The following is a 24,237-nucleotide window of genomic DNA, read 5'->3' on the forward strand; positions in this document are numbered from 1 at the left end:
CAGTGAATCAAGTGCCTCAGTGTCGGGCGGTGAGCCCGATGGGCTTTGAATCTGCTGGAGCTTTGCTCCTGCCGGTCCTACCTCCCTCCCTCCCTGCCCTCTCCCTGCCTCCTGCCTCCCCATAACGCCTCCTCCCCACCCTCTCCCTGCCCTCCGCCCCCCTCCCTGGAAAGCCTCCTCCCCGCCTCCCCCATGCCTCCACTTACCTCTCCACTACTCGGTGGTCCACTTGCCCAGCGCTAGGGCCCACAAATGTACCTTATGGCACATTTATGACTGTGTGTGCCAGCAGTAAGCCAGCAGGCTGAGCTCAGATTGGGCTCTAGGTCAGCGCAAAGTTTTGTGCCGGCCTACCTGTGCTGGATCCCAGCCCAGAGGAGTCAACTTGTGCCAGCCAAGGGCGGCCATCACTGGAAGTTGGAGAGGTTGGTCTATTCCAGTACAAGATAAGACTGGGCTGTGAAGACTAAGGGCCCAATCCTATCCAATTTCCCAGTGCCGGTGCAGCCATGCCAATGGGGTGTGTTGGGGAGGCAGTCACAGAGGCCTCCTCAAGGTATGGGCACATTTGTTCCCTTACCTTGGGGCTGCATTGCAGATGCACCGGTGCTGGAAAGTTGGATAGGATTGGGCCCTAAACCACATTTCTCTAATCCAAGTTCATCCACAATGCTACTTACCTCTTTTAAAGCACTTTCAAACTTTGGAACACGGTGGGAGCTGATAGATGAATGTCAAATCTGATGTAGCGCTTTTTCTTCCTAGAAGAATATCTTTGAAGAAATACCAATGAAAAACAAAGGGTGTAAGCATACAAAATTGATGTAGCTTATTTCTTCTGTGTCTTGTATTTACTAATTTGCACATTTGAAAATCTGTTCTGGAACTTCTCCCCATGCAATACTGTGCTGATCTTGAGCCAGTTTCATGAAATGAGAGAATTCCAATGTCACGTAGGTTGGTTTTGAAAAAGGCAAAATGTAAGAAAATATATATTTAAGAATATAATTTTTACAATCATCTGATACAAGTGCGATTCACAAAGGACACAATCCTAACCAGGTCTACTCAGAAGTAAGCCCCATTTTGTTCGATGGGGCTTACTCAGGAAAGTGTGGTTAGGATTGCAGCCAGACACCATTATAAGCTGTGTTCTAGATCAATGATCTAGATCAATGATCTAGCTACTAGATCAATGATTTCCCTAGAAAACAGGTCTTATCTGTTCAGAGCTTCTGCGTGGAATGCTTTAATAATTTGTCTTTATTTTTGAAAGCTCTCAAGTACTTTTCTCTAATTTCAGGTAAAAAGGATGGCCTGCACCACTTCAGTACAGAACTTTGTGGCCATTTCAGATCTGCACCCAAATCTGGCTCGTCCTGTATGTCTTGGTGACAAAAATTCATTTTGTTCCCCAGTGAAACTGTATATAACTATATTATGTTACTGCAAAATTATGTAATTGGTTTGTCATTATACACTCACAGCATGGAGATAATTATTGGGCACAAAGCATGTTAGCTACTCTTTGTGTACACCCTCAATAAGTGAAAACTGATGCTTCTGTTGACCAAAGGGTGTGGATACCACAACCATCACTGTTGACTGGACACTTCATTGACTGAAATATCAGAGACTTCTTTGTATTTTCCTCAAATAGATGTTGAGTTGATAATTTCTATAGAGGCTGCATTATATTGTCACAATACACCAGGGATGCATTCTTTTGGACCACTGACAGCAGAACTGGAAGCTATGAGCTTTACTCACATTGGTAGTTTCATTCATGCACAGCTTCCTGTGACTTCACATAAAATCTTAAAGATTGTTAAAGCAAGCATGCTGGATGTGGGTTATTTCTTAATTCTAAATGCCTGCCATGATGGCAAGTGGGATGGAGAGTGGACTAGCATGAAAACCTCTATATACCGTAAGAGTTCTAGCATTTATGCATATGCAGTGTGCCTCTATGGGCTTAGTACCTAGAGAACATTGCATGCTCCCAAGGGCTCCCACAGAGGGAGTGGGTAAGAAAGGCAGTACTGAGCAGAGCTGTCCCATCCAGGAGATTGACTGATGGCACAATCCTAGCCAGCGTGTTCACTGGCACAGCATTAGTTGCGCCGGTGCTAGCCATCACAAAAGTGCTCTAAAGCACTTTGCAACTGCATAGCAATTTGGTGCACTGGTGGGAAGGTGTGCACCAGCCCACATGCACCGGTATAAGGAGCAGCGTGCGCTGGATGCAGTGAGTTCTGCACCAAGTGGTGCAGGGGAGGGGGAATTTCAGAGAGAGGCAGAATGGGCGGGGTGGTGATGAGGCAGGGATGGGTAGATTGGACCAGGAAGGGGTGGGATTGGTGGCATTAGTGCAAGCTATATCCTATCCCCTTTCTGGGCCTGATCTGCTAGGGCAACACTGATTTGCATCCAAGTTGCCCCATTGTGGCTACTAAAGCTTACCCCAGGGCAAATGTCCCCTTCGGGATGACCTCTTGCCTGCTAAATTCCCCTGCAGGATGGAGTGCAAGCTGTGCTGGTCTGGTGCATTAGCAGAGGGGAATTTGTGCTGGATTGGCCTGTGAGGCAGTTATGTCAGGCAGCAAATTGGCATAGAGTGCCACCAGCTTCTGTCAATCCTCCTTCTTCTCCCACTCTCTCACTACGAAAAGGAAGAGAGGAATGGGGCAGAGGAGGTTGCATTGAGGTTGTCTCCTGCACACTTCCTTTTCTGCTCCATTCCCATTTCTTTCTGTTCAAATCCAGGGGATTGCAGGAGAAGTGAATGAGGCTGGTGGCTGTTCCACCAGCTAAGGGGGAGTAGCATCATCAGGTGTGTCACCTGGTAACAGGAAATGATGGGTCTTCCCTCTTCAAGTAAGGGTGCAATCCTAACCCCTTGTGTCAGTGCTTTTCAGCACTGACATAAGGGCAGTGCAGCTCTGAGGTAAGGGAACAAACAATCCCTTACTTTGAGGAGGACTCAGTGAGTGACACCCAACTGCAGGATGCAGCACATGTCCCATTGGCACCGCTATGCCAATGCTGGAAAGAACTGACATAAGGGGTTAGGATTGCGCCCTAACCCTCCAGCAGTGGATGGGCAGGTGGGGGGCAAGCCACATGTCTGGGGGAACCTTGCTCCCCCCTGGCACCACCCTTAAGTGCAAGGGAATGCCAAGAGCATTAGCTTCCCCTCCGACCTCAATCAATTTCCTCTGAGAAGACTCTCAGATTAAGCAAGAGTTACTCCTGAGTACTAGTGTGTCAGTACCAATATCTGTTGCTGCCTGGTTTATGCAGTACAGCCAAATTACAGTTTCCAGTTGGGGGGGAGAACGGACGACAAAGTGACACTTGAGAGTAGTTCTGAGAGGGATCCTAGAGAAACTTCCTTTCTATGCTGCATATAGCAGAGTTTAAGTTTTGAATGTTGGAGAAAAGGGGGAAAGACTACTGAGTCAGAAAGACTTCAACATCCATACAGATTGTGAAAGCACCAAAGAAAGTGAAAATGTGCACACTGAGTGTGGAAGTTTTTCTACTTTTCCCGCATTCATTTTTTCTGTAGTAAAATAGAAGTAGGTTTCATTTTTTTTTTTGACAGAAAAGAGTCGCTGTAAACATGCCCAATCCATTGTATGTTTACTCATAAGTAAGTCTTGTTGCATTCAGGGGGATTTACTCCTTAGTATGTGTGGACAGAATTGTGGCCTAAGAACTTTGGATTTTTAGGGGCCCACATTTAAATGTTAGAGTCTGAAAGTTACATCTAATCTGATATATTTTAAAGAGTGTCAGGTACAAAGGACCTTCACTGTTTGCCCCAACTCACTTGACACAGTTATGACCATATCATTAACTCTTTGTTGACTTAAAGTTAAACAAACCAGCAATTTTCCCCTATCAAAAGTGAAAGGATATGTTACAAGGTCATTGATTTCTTCAAGATAGTTTGGTTTATTTGATGCAGAATACAGAAAGCACACGAAAGATTCCATAGTTGCGAGACAGATCTATCTGGGCAGAATGCTTTATTTATTTTACATCACAAAGATAAGATTAAGCATTAGAAAATGGACTGAGTCAGAATTTGGTTTACTGTAGTTTGTGTGTGATAAGCAGGTCTTGCTTTCTGTTTGAAAGAGAAATATGGTTTCAACCTAATAGTATTGCAGCTTGTTAGTGAAATTCTATACATTTTTATTCTAAAATAAACCCACTGTATTCTGAGAGACTTGCTCACAGATAAGCATGTATAGAATGGCAGCCAACAACTCAATCCTAAGCTTCACTGCTGGAATAGGGGCACCAAAGTGGCTACCGCTGTATCCAGTAGATGCCAGGGAGTCTCCTCAGGGGAAGCCCCAGGTCCCGCAGTGGGGTTTCTCAAGTCTGCAGCTGCTATTTTGCCAGGACAGACTTGAGAGACTTCATGTTGGACTTTATAGCTTGACATGGAGTTCAGGATACGGTGGAGCAGAGCTCCGCCAGTCCCACCCCCCTCCCACCCCAGTTCCTTCCCCTGCCCTGTCCTCATTCCACCCTCCCTCCACTCCCCAGAGGCCACACCTCCACCTGGCATTGTCACTTATCCCAGCAGTGCATTCTCCTCCTGCCAGTACTGGGCCATATTCCTTATTCACTGGGTGCCATAAACATGCTTTACTGCACATTTATGGCACCCAGCATTGGCACTAGGGCTCAGCGCTGGGTGAATTTAGGACTGGGCTCTAAGGGTCCAATCATATTCAATTTTCCAGCACTGGTGCAGCCACAATGCAGCTAAGGGAAAAAAATGTCCCCATACCTTGAGGAGGCCTCTGTGACTGCCCCTCCCACCGCAGGATGCAGCACATGCCCTATTGGTAGAGCTGCACTGGCCCTGGAAAATTGGATAGAATTGGGCCCTAACAGCCCGATCCTGATCTGCCTGGCATGCCAAAAATGGCTGCCACTGCATCCTGAGCACAACCCAGGCAGCACTGGCAGAGCTTTGGGAGAAGGGAACTTTTGTCCCCTTCCCCTGGGTAAGGCGAGTAACCCCGCAGTGGGGCTACTTGATTCTACAGCGACCCAAGAGTCGGCGTAGAATTAAGGGCCTCCATGTCAGGCCAGCGGCCCAACACAGAAGCTCAAGATCTGGTGGAACAAAGCTCCACCAGCCCTGCCTCTCTCCTGCCCTGCTCCACATCCAGCACACATCCTCCCCACCCTTTCTCTGTTCTTCCCCCACCTTCCCCGCCCCAAAATGCCTTCTCCCTGCCGCCCCACATGCCCCCACCTACCTCTCCACCTCCCAGCAGTTTGGGTGACCATGGAGTGGCAGAGCACCAGCAGTCCACTGGCACTAGCCACTAGCTAAGCTGATGGGCACTGTTTAGAATTGGGCCCTAAATCATTTATCTGGAAGGAAACTGCTAGCAGATAGTTTTGTGTGTCTGTCTTTAAAATAACCAACTTGCCTGAATAAAATAAAATTTACTGTACAGTATTGCTTTGAAGAAATATGATATTACTGAGCCACTTTTATCAGTTATGTGAATGCCAAAACTCTAAATCTGGATGAAATGCTCAGGATAGATGGAGTGAAAAATAACAAGAGCTTGGCATATGACAACACAAGGTACTAGCAAATGGATACAGAAATTTCTCTTTTCTTCTTTGATTACTTGAACTGTGGCCATAATTCCTAATGTGAACATTTCTCTATAAATTTAGGCTATTTACAAGAAGTTTAGGAATAGATATTATGCTTTTAATTTGGTATTATGGAATTTAACTTGGTTAAGGAAGTCTAAATTAAATACTCTTAAAAGATACATGTTGAGAAGTCTTTGAAATAAATACTGTTGTAAACAAGACCAAAAGCATTAAATGACGTTTTTGATTCCAGGAACCAGTTCTCTATTAGTGGCAGTTATATACAGGATATGTTGCCATCTAACTAATTAAGTTAGGAATCCAAACATTTTGAATGTAGATTAATAGAGAATGCACTTTGAGAAAGCAAACCTTAGAGGCTTGAGGAAGTTATCCTTCATTACACATATGCTCTGAACCAACTCATGCAGATAACTGCAGGAATAGTTTTCTTGCCCCCACCTGGTGACCAAAAGGAACACAGAAATCTCCGGAGCCTGTGGAGTCTTTCCATAGGTCTATCATTATTCATTTTGTTTGATTGTGTGTGGAGTTCAGACAGATAATTCAAGATGGTTATGAATCTTTTTGTAATTCTTCTTGATGGTATTAACATGGCGGATCAGACATTGTCTAAGTCATGCTGATCCTAATTCTGTTGATACTCTGCTTAGAATTCTTATTTATGTGCAGGAGTGGTTCATGGTGAATTGCTGTCTGAACCCCCCCCCCCCCAATTCAGCTTCAGGAAGGAGTAAACTGGAGTGAAGTGGTGAGCCCTCCACTTCTTTACTCAGAAGTGTTCTGCAGCAATGGAGCAATTGTCTTTGCTTAGAAAAATGGCTTGTCTGGGTCTTGAGGGCCTGCATGTTTGTGTGTAATGTGTAGTTTGCCCCTGAAATGTTTCATCTTTTCATGGAGACATAGCAAAGAATATTATTTGGTGTTAATAGAATAAGTATAAATAGAACCCTACTTTCCCCAGCTCCCTCCCACTGTATGCACAGGCATACCACCTAGAAAGTCAAACTGGTTGAAACTGACATGCTCATATCCCACTCCGTACTTACACAACCTATCCACTTCTAGCATGTGGCAGAAAAAAATGATACACCTTTTCAGGCAAGCTTTCTCCATATAAAGGCAGACAGATATGGATTGCTAATGTTATTTTCCATCCATTGTCTTTATATATAGAGAGAGAATGATTTGTCTTGTTAATTTATTAACTATTCTGTAGAATAAGGGCATTAAAATAGCAACAGACAAATATGTTCTTTATTACTGATGAAGTATTCTGGACATCTGCATTTGATGTTTGTACTCTGTAATTTTTTATTTTCTTTTCCCAGAGTATAATTGGTGTGGTGATTGGGAAAACAGATGCCAAAGGCTTTCCAGACAGAAAAAGTAAAGTTTTTTTCGAACCATGAAATCTCTGTTTCTCAGACTCTATCTTTCTGTCAATGGCTTCTCTTTCTGCAAACTATGGTCATAATCTGATTGGGATCTTTTTGGCGCAGTTTTGCAATTACAATGGCATTTGCACAGCTATAGCTAAGTAACATAGTGAGCCGCAATACTGAGTCAATTGGTCCATCTAACCCAGTATTGTTGACATGGATTGGCAGCAGCTCTCCAAGGTTTCAGGCAGGAATGTTTTTCAGCCCCACCTGGAGATGCCAGAGATTGAATGTGGCACTTTCTGATGCAAAGCACATATTCCTACCACTGAATGACAGCTAATAACAAGAAGTCCCAGTTTATTAATTCGTGGCAGATACACGCCTTTAAGTCAATCTCACAAATATAATCTCTACTAAATATAAGAGGGGCACCACTTGAAAAAGTGCCTTTTTACTCAGTTAGCAGTTACTCAGTTAGCAGTAATATATGTTACTCAGTTAACATATATGATACATGGAAATGTGAGCCGACTCATATTATCACCTTATTGGTTTCATGCTGTATCATGATAACATGTCTTGGCTGTCAGAACAATCAGTCTCATAGGTCTGTTTTGAGTTAAGAAAATGCACATTTTGTTCTATAAGGCAGTTGTGTTTTCATTTTCTAGTTAATTAACTTTTGATAGAATACAGATATTCCAATGCCGTTTGCTTCATTGCATTCGGCATTAAAGTACCTTTCCAATGATGTATAACATAATGGTATTATTCATACATACCAAGATTTTCACAATTTTGGTCACTAGTGTCAAACTCAGCTTGTTGCTGCCCTAAAGCTTGATGCCCAGTGCATCCGCTACCCCCTGCACCCCTTAGCTATGCCACTGAGGCAGGTAGTGCTCCAGAATGCCTTGCAGGGTCAGCAAGGCAGGAAGGGAAGTAGCTAGTTGGCTGTGAAAGCTCCACCAATAGCTACTTTTTGGCCACCAATTCTTGCATAAATCAGTGATTGAAAACCAGCACAGTAAAAATGCTGAAACATAATATGGATCAATCACCAAGAATTTCTCAGGACACCTCTGGTGTAAAACAATGCAAAGGCATAGTCTTCAGTTCTTCAGACAGATAAAAAGAGAAAATACTGTGATGAATATATGAAGTATGGGTTTTCATATAGAGGAGATGAGGGCTTATATTATTAATATTAATTACAAGCATTTAGCTAATATGAGGGGTACAATTTATGGAAATGGGCTGCCAACAAGTGAAAAAGGTTGGGAGCCACTGCATGAGAACCATTAATCAAATCCTTCTTTAAGGTGCCTGCTGTGTTAAGCCAGGGGTTCAACATACAACATACAACTTATAACACATAACTGGGAGTGTGAAATTCAGTTCACAGCAGAGAGAAAAGCAACAAGGAATTACTGTGAGCAAGAGCAGCTACACATAGTTGCAACCCTATTTACTCAGAAGCAGACCCACTGCTTTCCATGGGTGTTATTCTTAATTAATGGTGCACTGAATTGTAGCCTGGGACTTTGTTTCAAATGGAAACAAGGATGACATCCTGGTGTTTAAAAAAACAGACCTCTGCAAAATGCAAGCACTTGCAAAATGGAACAAGGCTGTGGCAGGCTCTGCTAAACTTAGAGAAGGAGGCTAGGTTCAGTTTCAGTGGAATTCAATGGAAGTCTCAGGAGCAGTGAAAAGGTTAACTTTGGCTGGAACTTTCCAGGGGTTGCTTAGATATTAAGCCCTCTAATTATCTCTGCATTGCTTCTCTGGTGCCACTTGAAAAGCAATGCTGCTTGAAAAGCAACTTCTCTGGAGTTGCTTGGATAGCTGTGCCCCCTGAGCACAGATAAGGGAAGGTGATAAGGCAAGGAGATAAGGCCAAGGTGATTATCTAAGCTTGATTTATTGGCAGAAATTTCTCGCCATGTAGGCAAGTGTCTACTGTCATTTTTTAAACAACTTGTGAACTACTTTTTGTTGAAAAGTGTATATAAATATTCTTATTTATTATTATCATTTTTATTTTTAAAGAAATACTTGGCCAATATAGGCATAGACAAGATAATAGTTGAACAATTGCAACAAATAACATTATTAGGAACACTGAACATCATATGGCAATATCTCACCAGTTCTTAAACCTTGTGTAGAATTTGAACTAGTGAGAACCCACAAATCCCAGTCCAAACATCTGGTAGGCTATGACACCATGATGATGATGATGATGATGATGATGATGATGATGATAGTTATAATAGTGTCACAGAAGACACGTCTTGCTCAGTTATCTTGTCTCTCGCTGCTCTTTTCCTTCACATTTTCAAGGGCAAGTGATCCTGCTAGGGTTATTTAACACTGTACTGGGCTTCTCTCAGTATTTCTGGGGCTTCCTATCTGCAACGTTCCTTTCAGTTTAAGGTGTAAAGTGCTTTGCCAAAGTGTGACACCTGCCACTTCTCTGTCTCAACTGCCCTGAAAAAATGTAGCAACATTTTTCTCCTGTTCATGTGAACAGGTTGACATTCTTTTAAATCTGGGGCCCTCTACTGGTATTAACAAAGTTGCTCTGTTTTATGTTTTTCTTTCTTACTAGGAAACATTTGGCTATATCCAGCCTTTTGAGTTTTTCCAGTGCTCTCATTCCTTTCCCTTGCTTTTGTCACTGTATCCCTGGCCTCCATGTTTCCTCATGACATGCCACACACATATCAGGGAAAAGGGCAGCGGGCACCAGTGGGCACCACAGTCACGTGACAGCCCTTAGAGCTCAATTTTATTCAGTTGCACTGCTTTGTGTCATGATTTTAAACTATGGTAGCACATGCCTAAGGATAGCAAAAGGCACATACAGTATTAGATTATCCTGTGTTGTTTGTCTGACATGAAATGCAAGCATTCAAATATGTCTTCTCTCTATAGACATTGGATCAGAAAGGTACACTTTTGGTTTTACTGTGCGCGATTCACCATTTTACTTCATAAATGTAAATTCTTGGGGAAGAGAGGACTATATTAAATCACTTTCAGAAAGCTTTCGAGTTGGTGACTGTGGTAAGCTGGAATTTATTCTGAACGTATTTCAATTTCAGTATGTTTTCCCCCTCTTTAAATCACTATGGTGTGTTTGTGGTCTTGGTACGTTTTACTCCAAGGAGTTATGGACTATTTAATTGGAACCAAATTTTTCAGTTAGATGGGGTGAGAGGGAAAGAAGTAAACCCAAAAATAAAATCTATATTCAAACATAGTAAAGCTGTCAAGAAACACAGGAGAAAAAAAAACAATCTTCCCAATTCCCTTTTGGAGTCATAGTTTATATATGTACAGTATTTTATTCTTCCTTAAAATGTTATTATAATAATGACATGAGCCAGGCAGACTCAAAGCACTATCCAATTCATATTTACTCAGATGTAAATCCCACTGGGTTCAATGGAACTTACTGTCAAATGTTTATAGGATTGCAGCCCTAAGCACTTTTAAGTCCTATTCATTTCAGTCAGAGAAAATTAAGGTGGTCATTCTAACTTGCCTCTGTTGAAATGATAGCCCTTAAAAGCGCCCAACTTATGTGTCCAGATAAATAACATCTACTATATAATGCAAAGGACAAGAGTGGCCTTGCTGGCAGACTCACAAGAAAACTTACAAATACAAATATTTTCATTTTTTTGCTTAATTATTAATTTCTGGAGCAGCTGTGTACAAGATTAACCAAAGACAAATGTATCCTCATTAATTTCCCACATAAAGCTGTAAGCAAAAGCAATAGGAAACTGCCCTTGTGTTATGTTCTATTTAAATGGAATGAACTTGTGCAAAGGAACTGGTCCACAGAAAATGGCAGGTTGTATCTCCTAAGCTATAATGCATTTTCACAGCACATGTCCAACTTCTTGACATTTGAGCTGGAACAAATCAATTCTTTCCTGGTTTCAGAATTAAATATTTGCACTAATGTGACTACTAGCTGCACAACCCTAAGTCTGTGGCTACCATGATGAAATGTCAAGTTAGGGCCTCTTCCTAACAATATATGTGCTACCTGCCCAGCAAGGAGATGTCTGAATTGCAAGTGTGCTTTGACAGTTTTAAGCATGTGCCTGAAGCATGGTGAGGGGTACAAGGAACACAAAGGTCTTTTCCATGCTGGTACCAAGACAGCAGAATGCCTTGTCAAAAGAAGTCTACCAGAGCCTGTCATCAAATACACAGGGTCCATAAGAGGAAATGCAAAAGGTACATTGTACCTAGGGCCATAAAGGTGGTCTGGGAGCCAGGATATACATTTGTGTATATATGCACATTTTGTTTGAATGCTACATAGGTTTATATATTGTAATTTGTAGAAATTATGATCCAATGGAGAATGAAAAGGGCTCAAAAGAAACTTTGTACTGCAAAAGGGACCCTAAAGAATCTTTGTAGCTCCGATAAAAGGGTCTGCACAGGTCTTTTCTATTGCAGAATGCTGTTTTCAGATTTAATTAACACTGATCTTGACCTTCACTTTATTTTTGATGTTCTGTTTTGATGAGATTTTAGGTATTGTTTCAAATCTGCGTACAGGCATGCCTCCGTATCCATGGGGGTTCGTTCCGCGAACCCCCAGCAGATATAGAAATGGTGGAAACGGGGACCCCTGTTTCAGTGGTGGGCCCCACCACCCTCGCATTAACATCATTAAATCGCTGTAAGCATTTGAACTTACAGAGCGACAAAATCAGGCTGTGGGAAGCCTGATTTTCTGGGCTATAAGCTAAAATGTTAATGCACAAGGGGATGGGGGGGCGCATCCATGGGTATTGGAACCACAGATACAGAATCCTGCAGACACAGTGGCCCACCTATACTTTGTGAGCTGCCTCGACTATCATTTTTTTAAAGAAAGGTGGGGTAGAAACATTGAAGATAATAAATGATCCCAGACATCAATGTTCTGTGTGTCTCCACTCTTTTTCTTTTTACAGTCATCATTGAAAATCCTTTAGTACAGACGAAAGAGGCAGAAAAGGAAGAAAAATTCAGCCCTACAACTCCAAGGTAAATGTAAAGTAGAATTCTTATCACTCAAATAAGTTTACGAATATAAGGGCCCAATCCTATCTAACTTTCCTGCACTGAAGCAGGAACAAACATTCCCTTACCTTGAGGAGGCACCAGCGACTGTCTTTCCAACCACGGGATGCAACGCATTTCCAGTACTGGAGTTGGGTAGGATTGGGTCAGGCCTTAAGTTAAATATGGTGCCATATTCAGATGGTTGCTACAAGAAGATGCAGATATTGTCACTGAAAAATTATATAACCATGGTTGGAAATTGGTGTTCTTCATTATTGCTGCACTGTGATCTATCAGTCAGGCAGCACTGCAATATCAAATTATTGACAGAAGAGTCATAAAGCTCCTTCCGTAAAGTGAGCTGGGTAGCACTCTGCTGGAACACTGGCAGGAAGCCCTTGACCTTCCCACGCATGTCACTGGATCTGCAGAGTCCCATCGAGGAGTTATGATGTCAGGGAAGGTGGGGGGGTGGGGGTGGAAGGACAAAACAGGGATGGGGAGGGGTGAAACTAGATGGGGAGGGGGCAAAACAGGGAGCGGAACAGCTGTGAAGGTGGATCCAGCAACAATGGCATGTACTGAATTCTAACCCCCTTTTCTGTAGCTTTCCTTCCCCCTTTCTCTCCTCAACTTGTGCTAGCAAAATAGCTAGCACAGGTCTAAAGAGATCCATTGTGGACTGGGAGGATTTAAATCTCCATTCCCTGATGAAGCCTCTCAATCTGTCCTCCATCTGCTGGATGCAATGTACCTGTTTTTGGCACAGCTGCACCAGTGGGGGTGGGGAAGGATAGGATTGGGTTGTAAAATTCTCAGTTCCCGTATTTGTAGAGATGTGTGAAACTCTCAAGCCAGGAAAGGAAGTTAAATATTTTCTCTAGGCATAGCCTCTTAGAATCCTTTGATGCCAACCTGGTAGAATTTATAATAGTGATTGCCTATAATTATTGCTTACTGTATTATTGCACTGATAGTAGGCCTTAAATCTGTAGGGCAATTCATGGCAAATATTGCGTTGCATGGATATATCAGTGTGAAGAGCTGAAAATGTTGGCTTACATTTTGTTTAGACTAGATTTCCATGTTGATATCTTGGTTGCAATTATCTGTTAAATAAGTTGAATAACTTTGCATCTGAATGAGCACAGTGTTTCCTAAACAAAGGAAAACTTGGATTTATTCCCTAGGCTTTTCACATCAGTAAACCAATAACCTGTAATAATTCATAATAAATTAATCACAGCCTTTAGTCAAGTTATCAATGTGATTCTATCAGCTGCTACAAGCTACTGCTCAGTGAGAATCATTCCATCGTCAAAATCCAATCCCGCTATGAAGTGGACACCAAGCTGCTGTCCCTGTTGAACCTACCTGTGAAGAACCCACAAGATTTTTACTCCTTGGGGGACATTGTGGCCAATGGACAGAGCCTGGATGGGAGAATTCTTAATGTCCTGGCAGCTGTTAAGTCAGTAAGTCAGAAAAACCATAACAAATTGAACAGTGTTCTTCCACAGTAGCCTGATGATCTAATTGATTCTCTGTAGATAAGGATTTATTGAGTCATGGCTGATTGGAGTGATCTTCTTTTGTCTTGGTCAGCAGTCACTTTGTTTGATTTAGTACCAAAGAAGGATAACAAGCAACATTAATGAATGATACTTGTAAACAGGATTCCACCAAAAGCATCCTTGTATCCAGGATGGTACCTGACATAGTTCAAGGCTATAAGGAGGTTTATTTAAAGTCTTGTGACATCCACATGGAGATTAATTATTAACCATAAAATTAAGTATTAATGTTAAATTGGTTTATTGATTTAACACTGATATGTAGCTGAACCTCACCTTTACCCCTTGATTTTCTCTTGCCTACATAATGCATTTACCAAGGGGTCATCTCTTGCGCATGCCCCATTGTAATGAATATGAGTTGTACAAGAGGATGGAAGATACTGTGATGATTACTGTGTGCAACATGGTAGTGTGACTGCCATGAGAACCTGTCTGATAGCAGCACTCCTTAGCACCACTCACATACTTCCGAGAGATGGGTAACCCAGTTATATTCAGTGCTGGTGCAGCAGGGCCACACTGCCTATGTCGTATCCAGCGCTGAAACTGAACAGGCCGGAAGTTTCCTCGGGGTAAGGGAACATTTTTTCCCTTACCCCATGTTGAGCTTCAGTCTGCCCTATGGGGCTACTAAATTTGTGCCAGCCAGCAAAAGTGCTGGCACAAGTCTGAGAAGCGCCAGGTAGGGCTTTAAGGCCCAGGACGGGGGTAAGGAGAGAGACCTACTTTACTGTCCCCAATGCCCTCCCAGGCCTGAATTACCCATTCCCTGCCCTCCTCTGCCCTGAAACACCCCTTTTTCACATCCATTCCACCCTCCCCCTGCACCAAATGGAGCAGCCCTTACCTGCTCTGGCATTCATAGGTCCAGATTCCCACCAGCACAGCTTACTAGCAAGATGACGAAAACATACTTTACAGCATTTTTGTGATGGCTAGAGTTGTGCAGTGGCTGCTGCACCCACACTGCATAGGATTGGGCTGTAAGCTACCTTAGTGTAAACGTTATGCTACTTTGGTTCCCAGCTGGTAAGCTTATGAAGAACAAGCTCTCTCTCTCCCCTTACTACTCTTGACAGAACCTTGAATGCGAAGTCAAAATCAAACTCAGGTTTTCTTATTTTGGAAAGGTTGGCAAACCAAAGGCCTTCACCACTTCAGACAGACGAAAGGGGCACCGATGTGAAGTAAAGTTGTATGATGAGACGGAGTCTTCCTTCTCAATGATATGGTAAGCTGTATCCCAAATCACAGGTCAACTATAGTTCAAAATTAGGAGACTGAACTGGACATAAGTACATATTGCTATCATTAATAGAAGTTCCTTATTAATTGTGTGGCCTCTGAGTGTTCATTAACTGGCAGCAGTATCCATTAAACTCTATTACATACAAAGCTGTCCAATAGAATAGGGCCATTCTAGAAACAGGCAATATATTTATTGCCTATTTCCAGAAGCTATTGACAAATGCCCCCCACAGGAGGAGCAGAGTGAAACAAAGCCGCAGATCAATTATGAAATATCTTCATGGAGATGAGGAAATAAAAGAAGCCATTTAGTCATTCATCCCATTGATAATCTTACTTGGCCAAAGCAACCTATTTCCTAGTGCCATCCACAGATCAACCTTTGGGTGAATGTGTGTGTGCATCAAGCACTTTACAGATAAACAGCACTTCAATAAAAGTTCATAGAATGCAGTTTATAAGGTAAGTACAAAGAACAGAATGAGAATCACAGACTCATAGGATATTAGGGTTAAATAATCCAGTTGGAGGGAGGGATGAGGACTTGGGCTTGAATGGTGCTCTGGGATTGCCTTCTTGGGGTGGCTCATAATTGCTTGCCCAGCCTGCAGGAGGAAGGCAAATAGGGGAGGAGGACATTCAGGGAAGCTTGTGAAACACTTGCCCCCCATTATTATTTATATAGCACAGCCCTCATGCACGTGATTTAAGCAGAGTGGAAAAAAGAATCTAACATCATCCAGGTTTGTTTTATATGTTTGATATTGTATTCTTAGCTTTACTTGTTTATGTTTTTGTCCTGTATACTTTAGTGATTGGAATCTGCCCTAGTTTTCCAAGCATATAAATATTTTATCAGTATAAAATACACAGTCAAATAAGCAACGTTTGTATTAACTGAATATTCCTATCCCTCTAGCTGGGACAATGAATCTATCCAACTTGTACAGAGCTGGATGCCTCGAGAAACAGGTATCGTCTTTGAATTCTCTTGCAGAATATTTATTGCCGAGGTGACCATTAGCTTTGTTTCAGATAACACAAAAATATTCTGTTTTTCTTCCCAGTTATATTTGCATCAGATGTAAGAATAAACTTTGACAAATTTCGGAACTGCATGGTTGCCACTATTATCTCAAAAACCATCATTACTACTAACCCCGGTAAGAAAGACTTTGCAAACTGTATTTAAATAGTCATAAAATGCCTTATAATGTGCTACAGCTCAACCTTTTCCAGGATTGGGCTGGTGCAGTCAGAGCTGATGACAGCGGAACCGTTCCGCTTTTGTACAATGGCTTTCAGCAGCACAAACAGCATACCACTGCTGGCCATTTTGAGCACACTGCTGTGACCGGCAGCAGCATGGGAGGTCTGCTGCCAAACCAGCACAGGTTAAGTGGGGTGGGAAGGGGGAGAAACAGAGGATCATCCCAGGAGGGATGGAGGGCAGGGAGGGGGACCAGGGCCTAGGAGAGGGGGGTAAAGGGGACAATTTGTACCCTGGGCCCAGGGTCAAAAAGGGGGCCCAGGAGCCAGTGGAGGGGTCCCAGAAATTTCCTGGAATATTACATTTTTCTATCTACTCAGACTTGTTGCCTGCATGGGATGCTGGGGATACTACCATGAGCATACAGTTCAGCTGCAGCTGCTGGCAAGCCATATATGCTGGGCTAAAGAATGCATACATGATAACAGTGTCAAATATGGGAGGAAACTGACCTGCTACAGAAACTCCTTGGGTTGTGGATCTGCTTACCATGAGGGACTGTATAGGAGCTCAGGGACACAGCTGCAGGGCTACAGCTGCTGCAGAAGCAAATTTTGGTATGCATAAGATACTTTCCATTCTAGTGTGAGCCTAAATGTGATGATGCTAATTTTCTGCATGATTTTCCATATTTAAAAGATTTTAGAGAGACTTACAGCCCAATTCTGAGCTGCCCGCAGCACCCAGGTCCGGCGGTTCCATGGAGGGATACCGCAGGAGGCTCCTCAGGAGAAGGGAACATTCGTCCCCTTCCCCTGAGAAAGGGAAGCAGCCCCGCAATGGGGCTACTCACTTTAGTGGTGACCAAAAGGTCAGCGCTAAAGTAAAGGTGCTCATGTAGGGTGCGCAGCCCTGCATGAGCGCCTTGGATCCTGCGGAGCTCAGCTCCACAGATCTGCCTCGCTCCCCTGACACGCCTCCCGCCTGCCCCCAGCCATGCCTCCCCCCAGAATGCCTCCCCCACACCCCTGGCCATGCCCCCGCTTCCCAATCCGCAGCCCGGTGGTCCTGGAGACCACCAAGCTGCAGAACCCGGGCAACCACCGTGCGCTAACCCAGCACTGGCGGTGAGTCCCGCAAATGTTCCTTATGGCACATTTGCAACTGAGGTCCGCGGCGCAGAGCCATGCCGCGGACCTCAGGATTGGGTTCTCAGGAGTGTGTTTGGTTTTCCATATTACTGTATCAAGCTGCTGATGCCATGTGGGCAGATAGACCTGGGCACTACATTGAGAAGTCCAGTAGACCTGAACTCCTAAGACTATTGCCGCTGTCACTACCCTCCCCCCCATTTTGCCCTCCCACCTTTGGGAAGGGGCCCAAAAGAAACTTTGTATCCCCTGATAAAATTCCTCTCAGAGGCCCTGAGGGAGATGGCGGGGGGTGGTATTGGCAGCATTCAGGGCACTCGAACTCCATTCAGCAGCATTCATAACCCCATAAATTTGTCTTCATTACCACCACCAATTACATGGCTGGGACTTATGTTGCTAAACAGGCATTATGCAGAGGATGTAGCATGTACTCTTTTGATGCAGCTGCATCAGTGGAGGGGGGGGTTGTTATAGGATTGGTCTGCTAGAGTTTTTGGTGAAAAAGTTGACTTTGGATTTTAAAACCAGTCCAAGTAATTTTTTTAACCTACTGCATTCAGTGTCTTTATATACAGGAGAAGGGCCCTAACTCAGTGGTAGACAAGTTTTGATAAGGTTCAGGCTCAGCTTCTTTATGTGATGGGATCGAAGAGGCCTTGTCTGGAGACCTTGTAGAACAGCTGCCAGTTAAGGTAGGCAGACTAGGGGCGCACTAGTTTCCAGCACTAGCATAGCTGTGCTAGTGGGGCATGTGCTGCATCCTGCAGTTAGGGGACAGTCACAGCAGCCTCCTCAAGGTATGGCAATGTTTGTTCCCTTACCTCAAAGTTGCATTACCCTTACATCAGTACTGGAAAGTGGGTTAGGATTGCGCCCTAGGTGGACTAATAGACTGCTTCAATGTAAAAGCAGCTTTGTATGCTTTATCACAGTGCGAAAATAAGATATGGCTAAGTCCCATTGAAATCCATGGGACTTACGTTAACTGCAACAAGGTCAGGCCTGGTTAGTACTTGGATGGGAGTCTGCCTGGGAATACCAGGTGCTATAGGCCTATACCATAGTCTTTCGAGACTGAAGGTTGCCAACCAACCAACTAAATTGTCTCACTGACTTCAGTGGTGCTTAGGATGAAGAATAAAAGATTTGTGTTGTATTGTAAAAATATCACCCTTTATGTCAGTGATTCTCAAACATTTAGCACTGGGACCAACTTCTTAGAATGAGAATCTGTCAGGACACACCGGAGGTGATGTCATGACCAGAAGTGACATCATTAAGCAAGAAAATTTTTAACAATCATAGGCTGCAATCCTATGCAATCCTACTCACACTTACCCAGGACTAAGGATATACATAGTAGCCTGTTAAAAGTACAGATGTATAACATTTCCCCAAATGCAGTCGCATACCATGGTAGCATCAAGTCTAATAGATTAAAAATAAAATATTGAAATGAATGGGACCCACCTGAAATTGGCTTGCGACCCACTAGGTGAAATTTTGAGAAACACTGCCTTATGTTGTTCGTTTGCTTCAGTCGCAGAAATCTACAATAATGCACAAGTTACTCCTTTCACTTAAATCTCCTATGAAGTATTTTGGCATTGTACATGCTTTCCATAATTCTGCTTTTTTAAAATATGTTTTATATGTCAAGATACACCAGAAGCAAATATCCTGCTCAACTTCATAAGAGAGAATGCTGAAATGTTCACTTTGGATGATGAAATGGAAGATCAGTTCAGAGAGTCGATAAACTGTAAGTTTTCCTCCAGCCGAATTTATGTACTGCTTTATGAAAATACATGCAACCCACTAAATGTTACTTTTGTTTGTTTCTTCAGATAATCTGTGATTTTTCCCCCCATTCTCTTTTAGTGCAGACTATAGTTGATGTTTATACAGTGGAGCTGTTAAAGGCGAAAGCATTGCAAAATGAGGGGAAAACAGAACCTTTTTATGGCATTATATTTGCCTACATCTCTACACTGAATATTGATAATGAAACTACAAAAATAATACGAAGCAGGTGGTAAGCACTTCACTAAACTTTACAAAGTAGTGACCTTGACAGTACACCTCTGCCTTATTCCAAATCAGCTTGTAAAGCCTCCGTCTCACATTTCATCAAATCACTTTCCTCTTGTACATCTACATTAAAACTTTTCCTAAACTACCCTAACATCACTTAACCTGCATCTCCAGTGGCCACACATACTTTCTCCCTCAATCATCCCTTCCAACTTTCTTCTGAAATGCATAAATTTTAGCTGTCTAGGTCAGGGGCGTCAAACATAAGGTCCACAGGCTGGAAGCAATCCACAGAAGCTCTTTACTGGCCCTCGGGCTCTCCCAGCACCACCATCAGCTGCTCTCAGCTACCGAGCTGTGCTGAGGTGTTACTGCTGAAAGGGTATCCTGCATGATAATTGGGCTCTTCCATATCTTGGAAATATGATCAAGATTTGTGCATTTTTCTCTTCTGTCATTTGCAACTAATGAGTTCCTAAGTGAGAAAAAAGTGCTTATTTCTGGTTATGACCTGCTTAATGACATCACTTCCTGCTTTATGACATCACTTCTGAACCTCGTCAGGCATCATGAATGCTATTTGGAACCCTGATATGGAACCCATATATGACATATCCATGATATGGAACCCTGATATGTCTGATGCTCCTGCTCTAGGAAATGTACCTGTACAGAGTACTGACTATTACCTCATACACTGATGATAAAAAAATTATGTAGAACTTCATACTTGCAGCCATCTCTGTGGGAATGAAAGACTAACAGCACTATTCAAACTCACGTTTGACCTGGTGCAGCCATTTCCACGCTGGCTCAGAGTGTCACAAATGTGCTGTAAGGTACATTTGCAGCTACTCATGAGCTGGCTGGGCTCGCACAAAGGCCCAAGCTGGCACAAAGGCCCGAGCTGACACAGCAGTGCCACATCTGACCCCAGTGCTGGCTGGCATGGGAAAGGTTGAACTGAGCTGAGTGGAGCTGAGGGAGGGTGGTGGGTGGGTGAATTGGAGGTGAGAAGGGGGTATTTTGGGTGGGAGAAGGGCAGGAGGGAGCAGAATCAGCGGTGGCAATGCACGCTGTGTTCAAACCCCCTTCTCAGGCCGAGCAACCCTATGCAGGGTTTCCTGGATTTGCGCCAGTGACATAGCTGGCGTGGATCCAGGGAGCACCTTAGGGGTTGCTGGGGCTTTATCAGGAGTAAGGGGAGATGTATCCCCTTATCTCAAGGGAACCTCCAGTTGCCTCCTGAGCTGCACTGGATGCAGTGCAGGCCATGTGGCCTGGTGCGCCAGCGTAGGTTAGAATTGGGCTGCCCATTGTGCACAAGTTGAGTTTTATGATGTTTCTGACTTAGAATGTTTCCACCGTCATTCGTATGACTCAAGCCAAGCATGAATATGGAACACCCAGCAAAATGTATCACAGCCACAGCACAAGATGCTGTTGGATGCTGAGGTCCAATATACATTGGAGTCTGGCTGCTCCACAGAGCAGCCAGATGTCTGCTTGATGTCTCATGAAAGATGCATGATGTGACACCACATCACTCCTGTTCTTTCACTGGACGTGACTAGGTATGGATCAGTGGCAGTCATGCATCCCCTCAGAAGGTCTTGAAGGTCTTGCTTGAACCTTCCTTAAGAGCTCCTGTTTCCTCTCCGCCTATTGTAGCTGCTTTCACAGTGGGCAAGAAAAGAGAGGCTAAGTTGCCATCATTCTCCACTCCAGTCCTCTTACAAGAGAAGTTGGGAGTGGGACTGAGCTGCCATCCTGCTAGCAATCTGGCAGAATGAAATTGGGTTCTTCCTCTTCTAGCAGGACAGCAAAGGTGAAGGAGGGAGGTGCAGTTCTTTGCACTACAAATTGTTTGCAGCTAGTTGATAAGATGGGTCAAATGTTGAGCCTTTATGAGAACATAGAACTGTTCTTGGGGAAGGTAACTTGTTACTGGCAACTGGGACAGCTAATAATGAAACCACTGGAGACAGACAAGCCTATTAGGTTTTGCATGACTAGGGAGGAAATACTGTAAGGACACTTGCCAAGGAAGTATGTTCAGAAGAGAGTTAGATGGACCATAACTAACATGTAGTTTGAAAAGCAGTTAACTGTGGAGAGACTAATTTATATATTTTTCTCCTGAATTCCCTATTTTTCTTGCAGTGCCAGGTGCCGCTATGTGGTCAATGAAACAACACAGGCATGTTCTTTGTGTAGTAGCTTCCCCTCCTCATCAGACACCCCCTCTGTCTTTGCCAGTTTTGATTTATTGGTTGATCTGACTGACCACACAGGGACGCTGCATTCTTGCAACCTCTCCGACACTGTGGCGGAGGAGACTTTAGGCTGCACGGTGAGATTGGGGCCAGAAATAAGTGTCTTCTGGTCAGGTTTATGCTTCTGGTTGGGTGATGCCAGCGAAAGTGATTACTATTGCTGTTTCAGTGCTGTTTAAGCCCTCTCCTGGTTATGGTACTGTACTGCATGGTGACAATGCTTGTAATACTGGTTGCTCGTACTTGCAACCAGTAGAAAGTGAGTGCTGATTGTGTCACTTGAAATGCTCTTGCGGCAATAAATGTGTGAGTGTTAGAGGTGCTAGAGGATTTGGTTGCTTTTGCTGAAGACCATTCTTGAAAAAAGTGCTCTATAGAAATCAGTGGGACATAAATATGATAGGATGGGATAGCTCTTACATTTTGTCATTTGAATAACCAGAAAAACATTCTTTTTCCTTTTGATTCTTTTCTTTATCTCCAATTCCCCCTCACCTTTGGAGAAAATGTTGTAAAAAGCTAAGATGGATAGATAAGCTGCCACTTTGACTTAAAGAAAAGTTAGGGTCCTGGTCACTGCAAACAGTCTTCCTGTTGATTTGTGTTTTTTATGTGTATTTCATGCTTATGTGCATGTCATACCAACTGAACTGTGGTCACTTTGTTAGGTCCAAGAATTTGTGGCACTGACAGAAGCTCAAAAGACAGCATTAAAATGGCACCTTCTTCTAGAACGAAGTAAAATTTATTTTAAAGTAAGTATACAGAAATGTTGTACAATGAATACATTTCTTAGACAAACAAGATGCCTCCCTTTCACCCCCCCCCCCCATTTAGAAGGGAACTTAATTTATCAGAGAGTGGAGACTTTAAAACAGCAGGAGGGAAACTTCTAAATGTCACAGCCTGGGCTGATAGGCTTTCAGAAAAATAGAAAAACATATTATGTGACTCCAACCTCATAGTTATTTTCTTTCTTGGAAACTCTTTTTCTAAAAAAACTTCTTTTGAGACACATTATTCTAAACTTCCCTCCACAGATCAATCTTTCTTCTAGTTCAAGGACTGGATTGAGAACAAGTCTGCTTTCCTGCAAGTTAGCAGATCCCATAGAGTCCAGTCAAAATCTGTCTGGAAAAGGAAAGCAAGCACCTTGCCCTGCTGCAAAACAGTTACAGAGACTTTAAGAGGTTTCATTGTATGCAGTATTATGACACTGCATCCTCATAGTAGGCTGAAAAATGCTTAGTTACAAAAAAGTTGTCTTTATAGTGTTTTGGTAAATGTTTAAAATAACTGTTTTAGCTTAATCTCTCTTCCAAATCTAGGCTCACTTTCTCCTGAATTAAGCCTGAAAACAGAGAGGAAAAGTTTCATTTTATGTATTTAAGAAAAATATAGTGTAGGGATGATGAACAAAAGTTGTTACATTTTCTCTGTTTGCATTTTGTAAAATTTCAAATTATCCCAGAAGAAGCAGCTATATTAAAGTTGTAAACTGAACTTAGAGCTGGTGTCTGGTTGAAAGTCTCCACTTCAAATCTCACTTCAGGCCATGAACTTGCCACCATGAACTCAGTTCCCGGAACACCTTAGGGCCCAATCCTATCCAATTTTCCAGTGCTGGTGCAGTTGTGTCAGTGGGCTGTGCACTGTGTCCTGCGGGGGAGAGGCAGTCCCTGGGGCCTTCTCAAGGTATGGGAGCATTTGTTTCCTTACCATGGGGCTGCATTGTAGCTACACTGGAGCTGGAAATTTGGTTAGGATTACTGTCTCAATGCTAGGCATTTTTCGTTTGAGAAAAAAACAGGCAAATGATACTTCCAAACGTCTTATTAACTCCAAATGACTTATTAAGACTAGATTCCACAGGAGCCAGTTGGAGTTAGACAGTTGGGAGGGAAATCGCTTTGCACACGCTCAAATAAATTCTGTTTTAAATGTTCAAAGACTGACTTCAGACACTGAAAAGGCCTGGCTATTTGGACCACCCTTGGTCAGTCAGCAGAGCTACATTCCTTTTAAAAAGGCACTCTACACATGCTCAAAGACGCATTCTGATTGCTATTATGCCTGTCTACAGCAACATCACTTAGAACCCTTGCCTCTCAATTTCAAGAGAGCCCTTTTTTTGAACGTTCCAATTCTGAATTCTAACTCTGAAAACAGATTTTCAGGGTCGCTAGCTCAGATTCAAATCTTGCCTCTCAGCCTGACAGTCAAGTATGTACTTCTGCTGTGGTGATTTTATTTTTGAAAATAAAATCACCACAGCAGAAGTACATACTTGACTGTATCAAATGTACAGGGCATTGACTGTATCAAATGCAGAAAATAAACATGGGTTACCAACTGCAACCTTACTCCCCATTTCCAGAGCAGAAGCTATCTATCCCAGACAGATCACCTGGCAGGGTTCATTTAAGAAGATGTACAGGGCACTCTGTTTCAGCTTACTGGGGCACAGATTGGGTATATGAAGCAGCTGCAGCAGCAGGAGGTCATCACCTTTTCTTCTTTGCATTACATTACAATTTGTGTTGTATGCAAGCCCCTTGGCTGGATGTCTTCTCTGGGTATTTGGCTGGGCAACGAATGTGCCAAACG

At 43.1% G+C, this 24,237-nt stretch overlaps 1 protein-coding gene across 1 annotated transcript; it reads left to right on the forward strand.

Moving 5' to 3' along the window:
• The first annotated feature begins 1,312 nt into the window (after window positions 1-1,312).
• MEIOB (meiosis specific with OB-fold) lies at window positions 1,313-22,817 on the forward strand. Its single transcript, XM_066640805.1, has 13 exons — window positions 1,313-1,381; window positions 6,996-7,053; window positions 9,990-10,121; window positions 12,041-12,113; window positions 13,411-13,606; window positions 14,839-14,939; window positions 15,876-15,928; window positions 16,024-16,119; window positions 18,981-19,082; window positions 19,202-19,355; window positions 21,518-21,707; window positions 22,299-22,385; window positions 22,671-22,817. Exons 1-13 carry the CDS (start codon window positions 1,313-1,315, stop codon window positions 22,815-22,817), a joined length of 1,458 nt encoding a protein of 485 aa, XP_066496902.1.
• The last annotated feature ends 1,420 nt before the right edge of the window (window positions 22,818-24,237 follow it).

Source organism: Tiliqua scincoides, chromosome 13 (genome assembly GCF_035046505.1).
Source record: "Tiliqua scincoides isolate rTilSci1 chromosome 13, rTilSci1.hap2, whole genome shotgun sequence".
NCBI classification, from domain to species: Eukaryota; Metazoa; Chordata; class Lepidosauria; order Squamata; family Scincidae; genus Tiliqua; species Tiliqua scincoides.

What these genes read in the sequence shown, in the direction of transcription:
- MEIOB (XM_066640805.1), top strand. Translation starts at nt 1,313, where the DNA reads ATGGCCTGCACCACTTCAGTACAGAACTTTGTGGCCATTTCAGATCTG. An exon ending in AGGCTTTCCAGACAGAAAAA is followed by an intron (nt 7,054 to 9,989) that starts GTAAAGTTTTTT and finishes TTCTCTCTATAG; the next exon opens with ACATTGGATCAGAAAGGTAC. An exon ending in TCCTGGCAGCTGTTAAGTCA is followed by an intron (nt 13,607 to 14,838) that starts GTAAGTCAGAAA and finishes TATTTTGGAAAG; the next exon opens with GTTGGCAAACCAAAGGCCTT.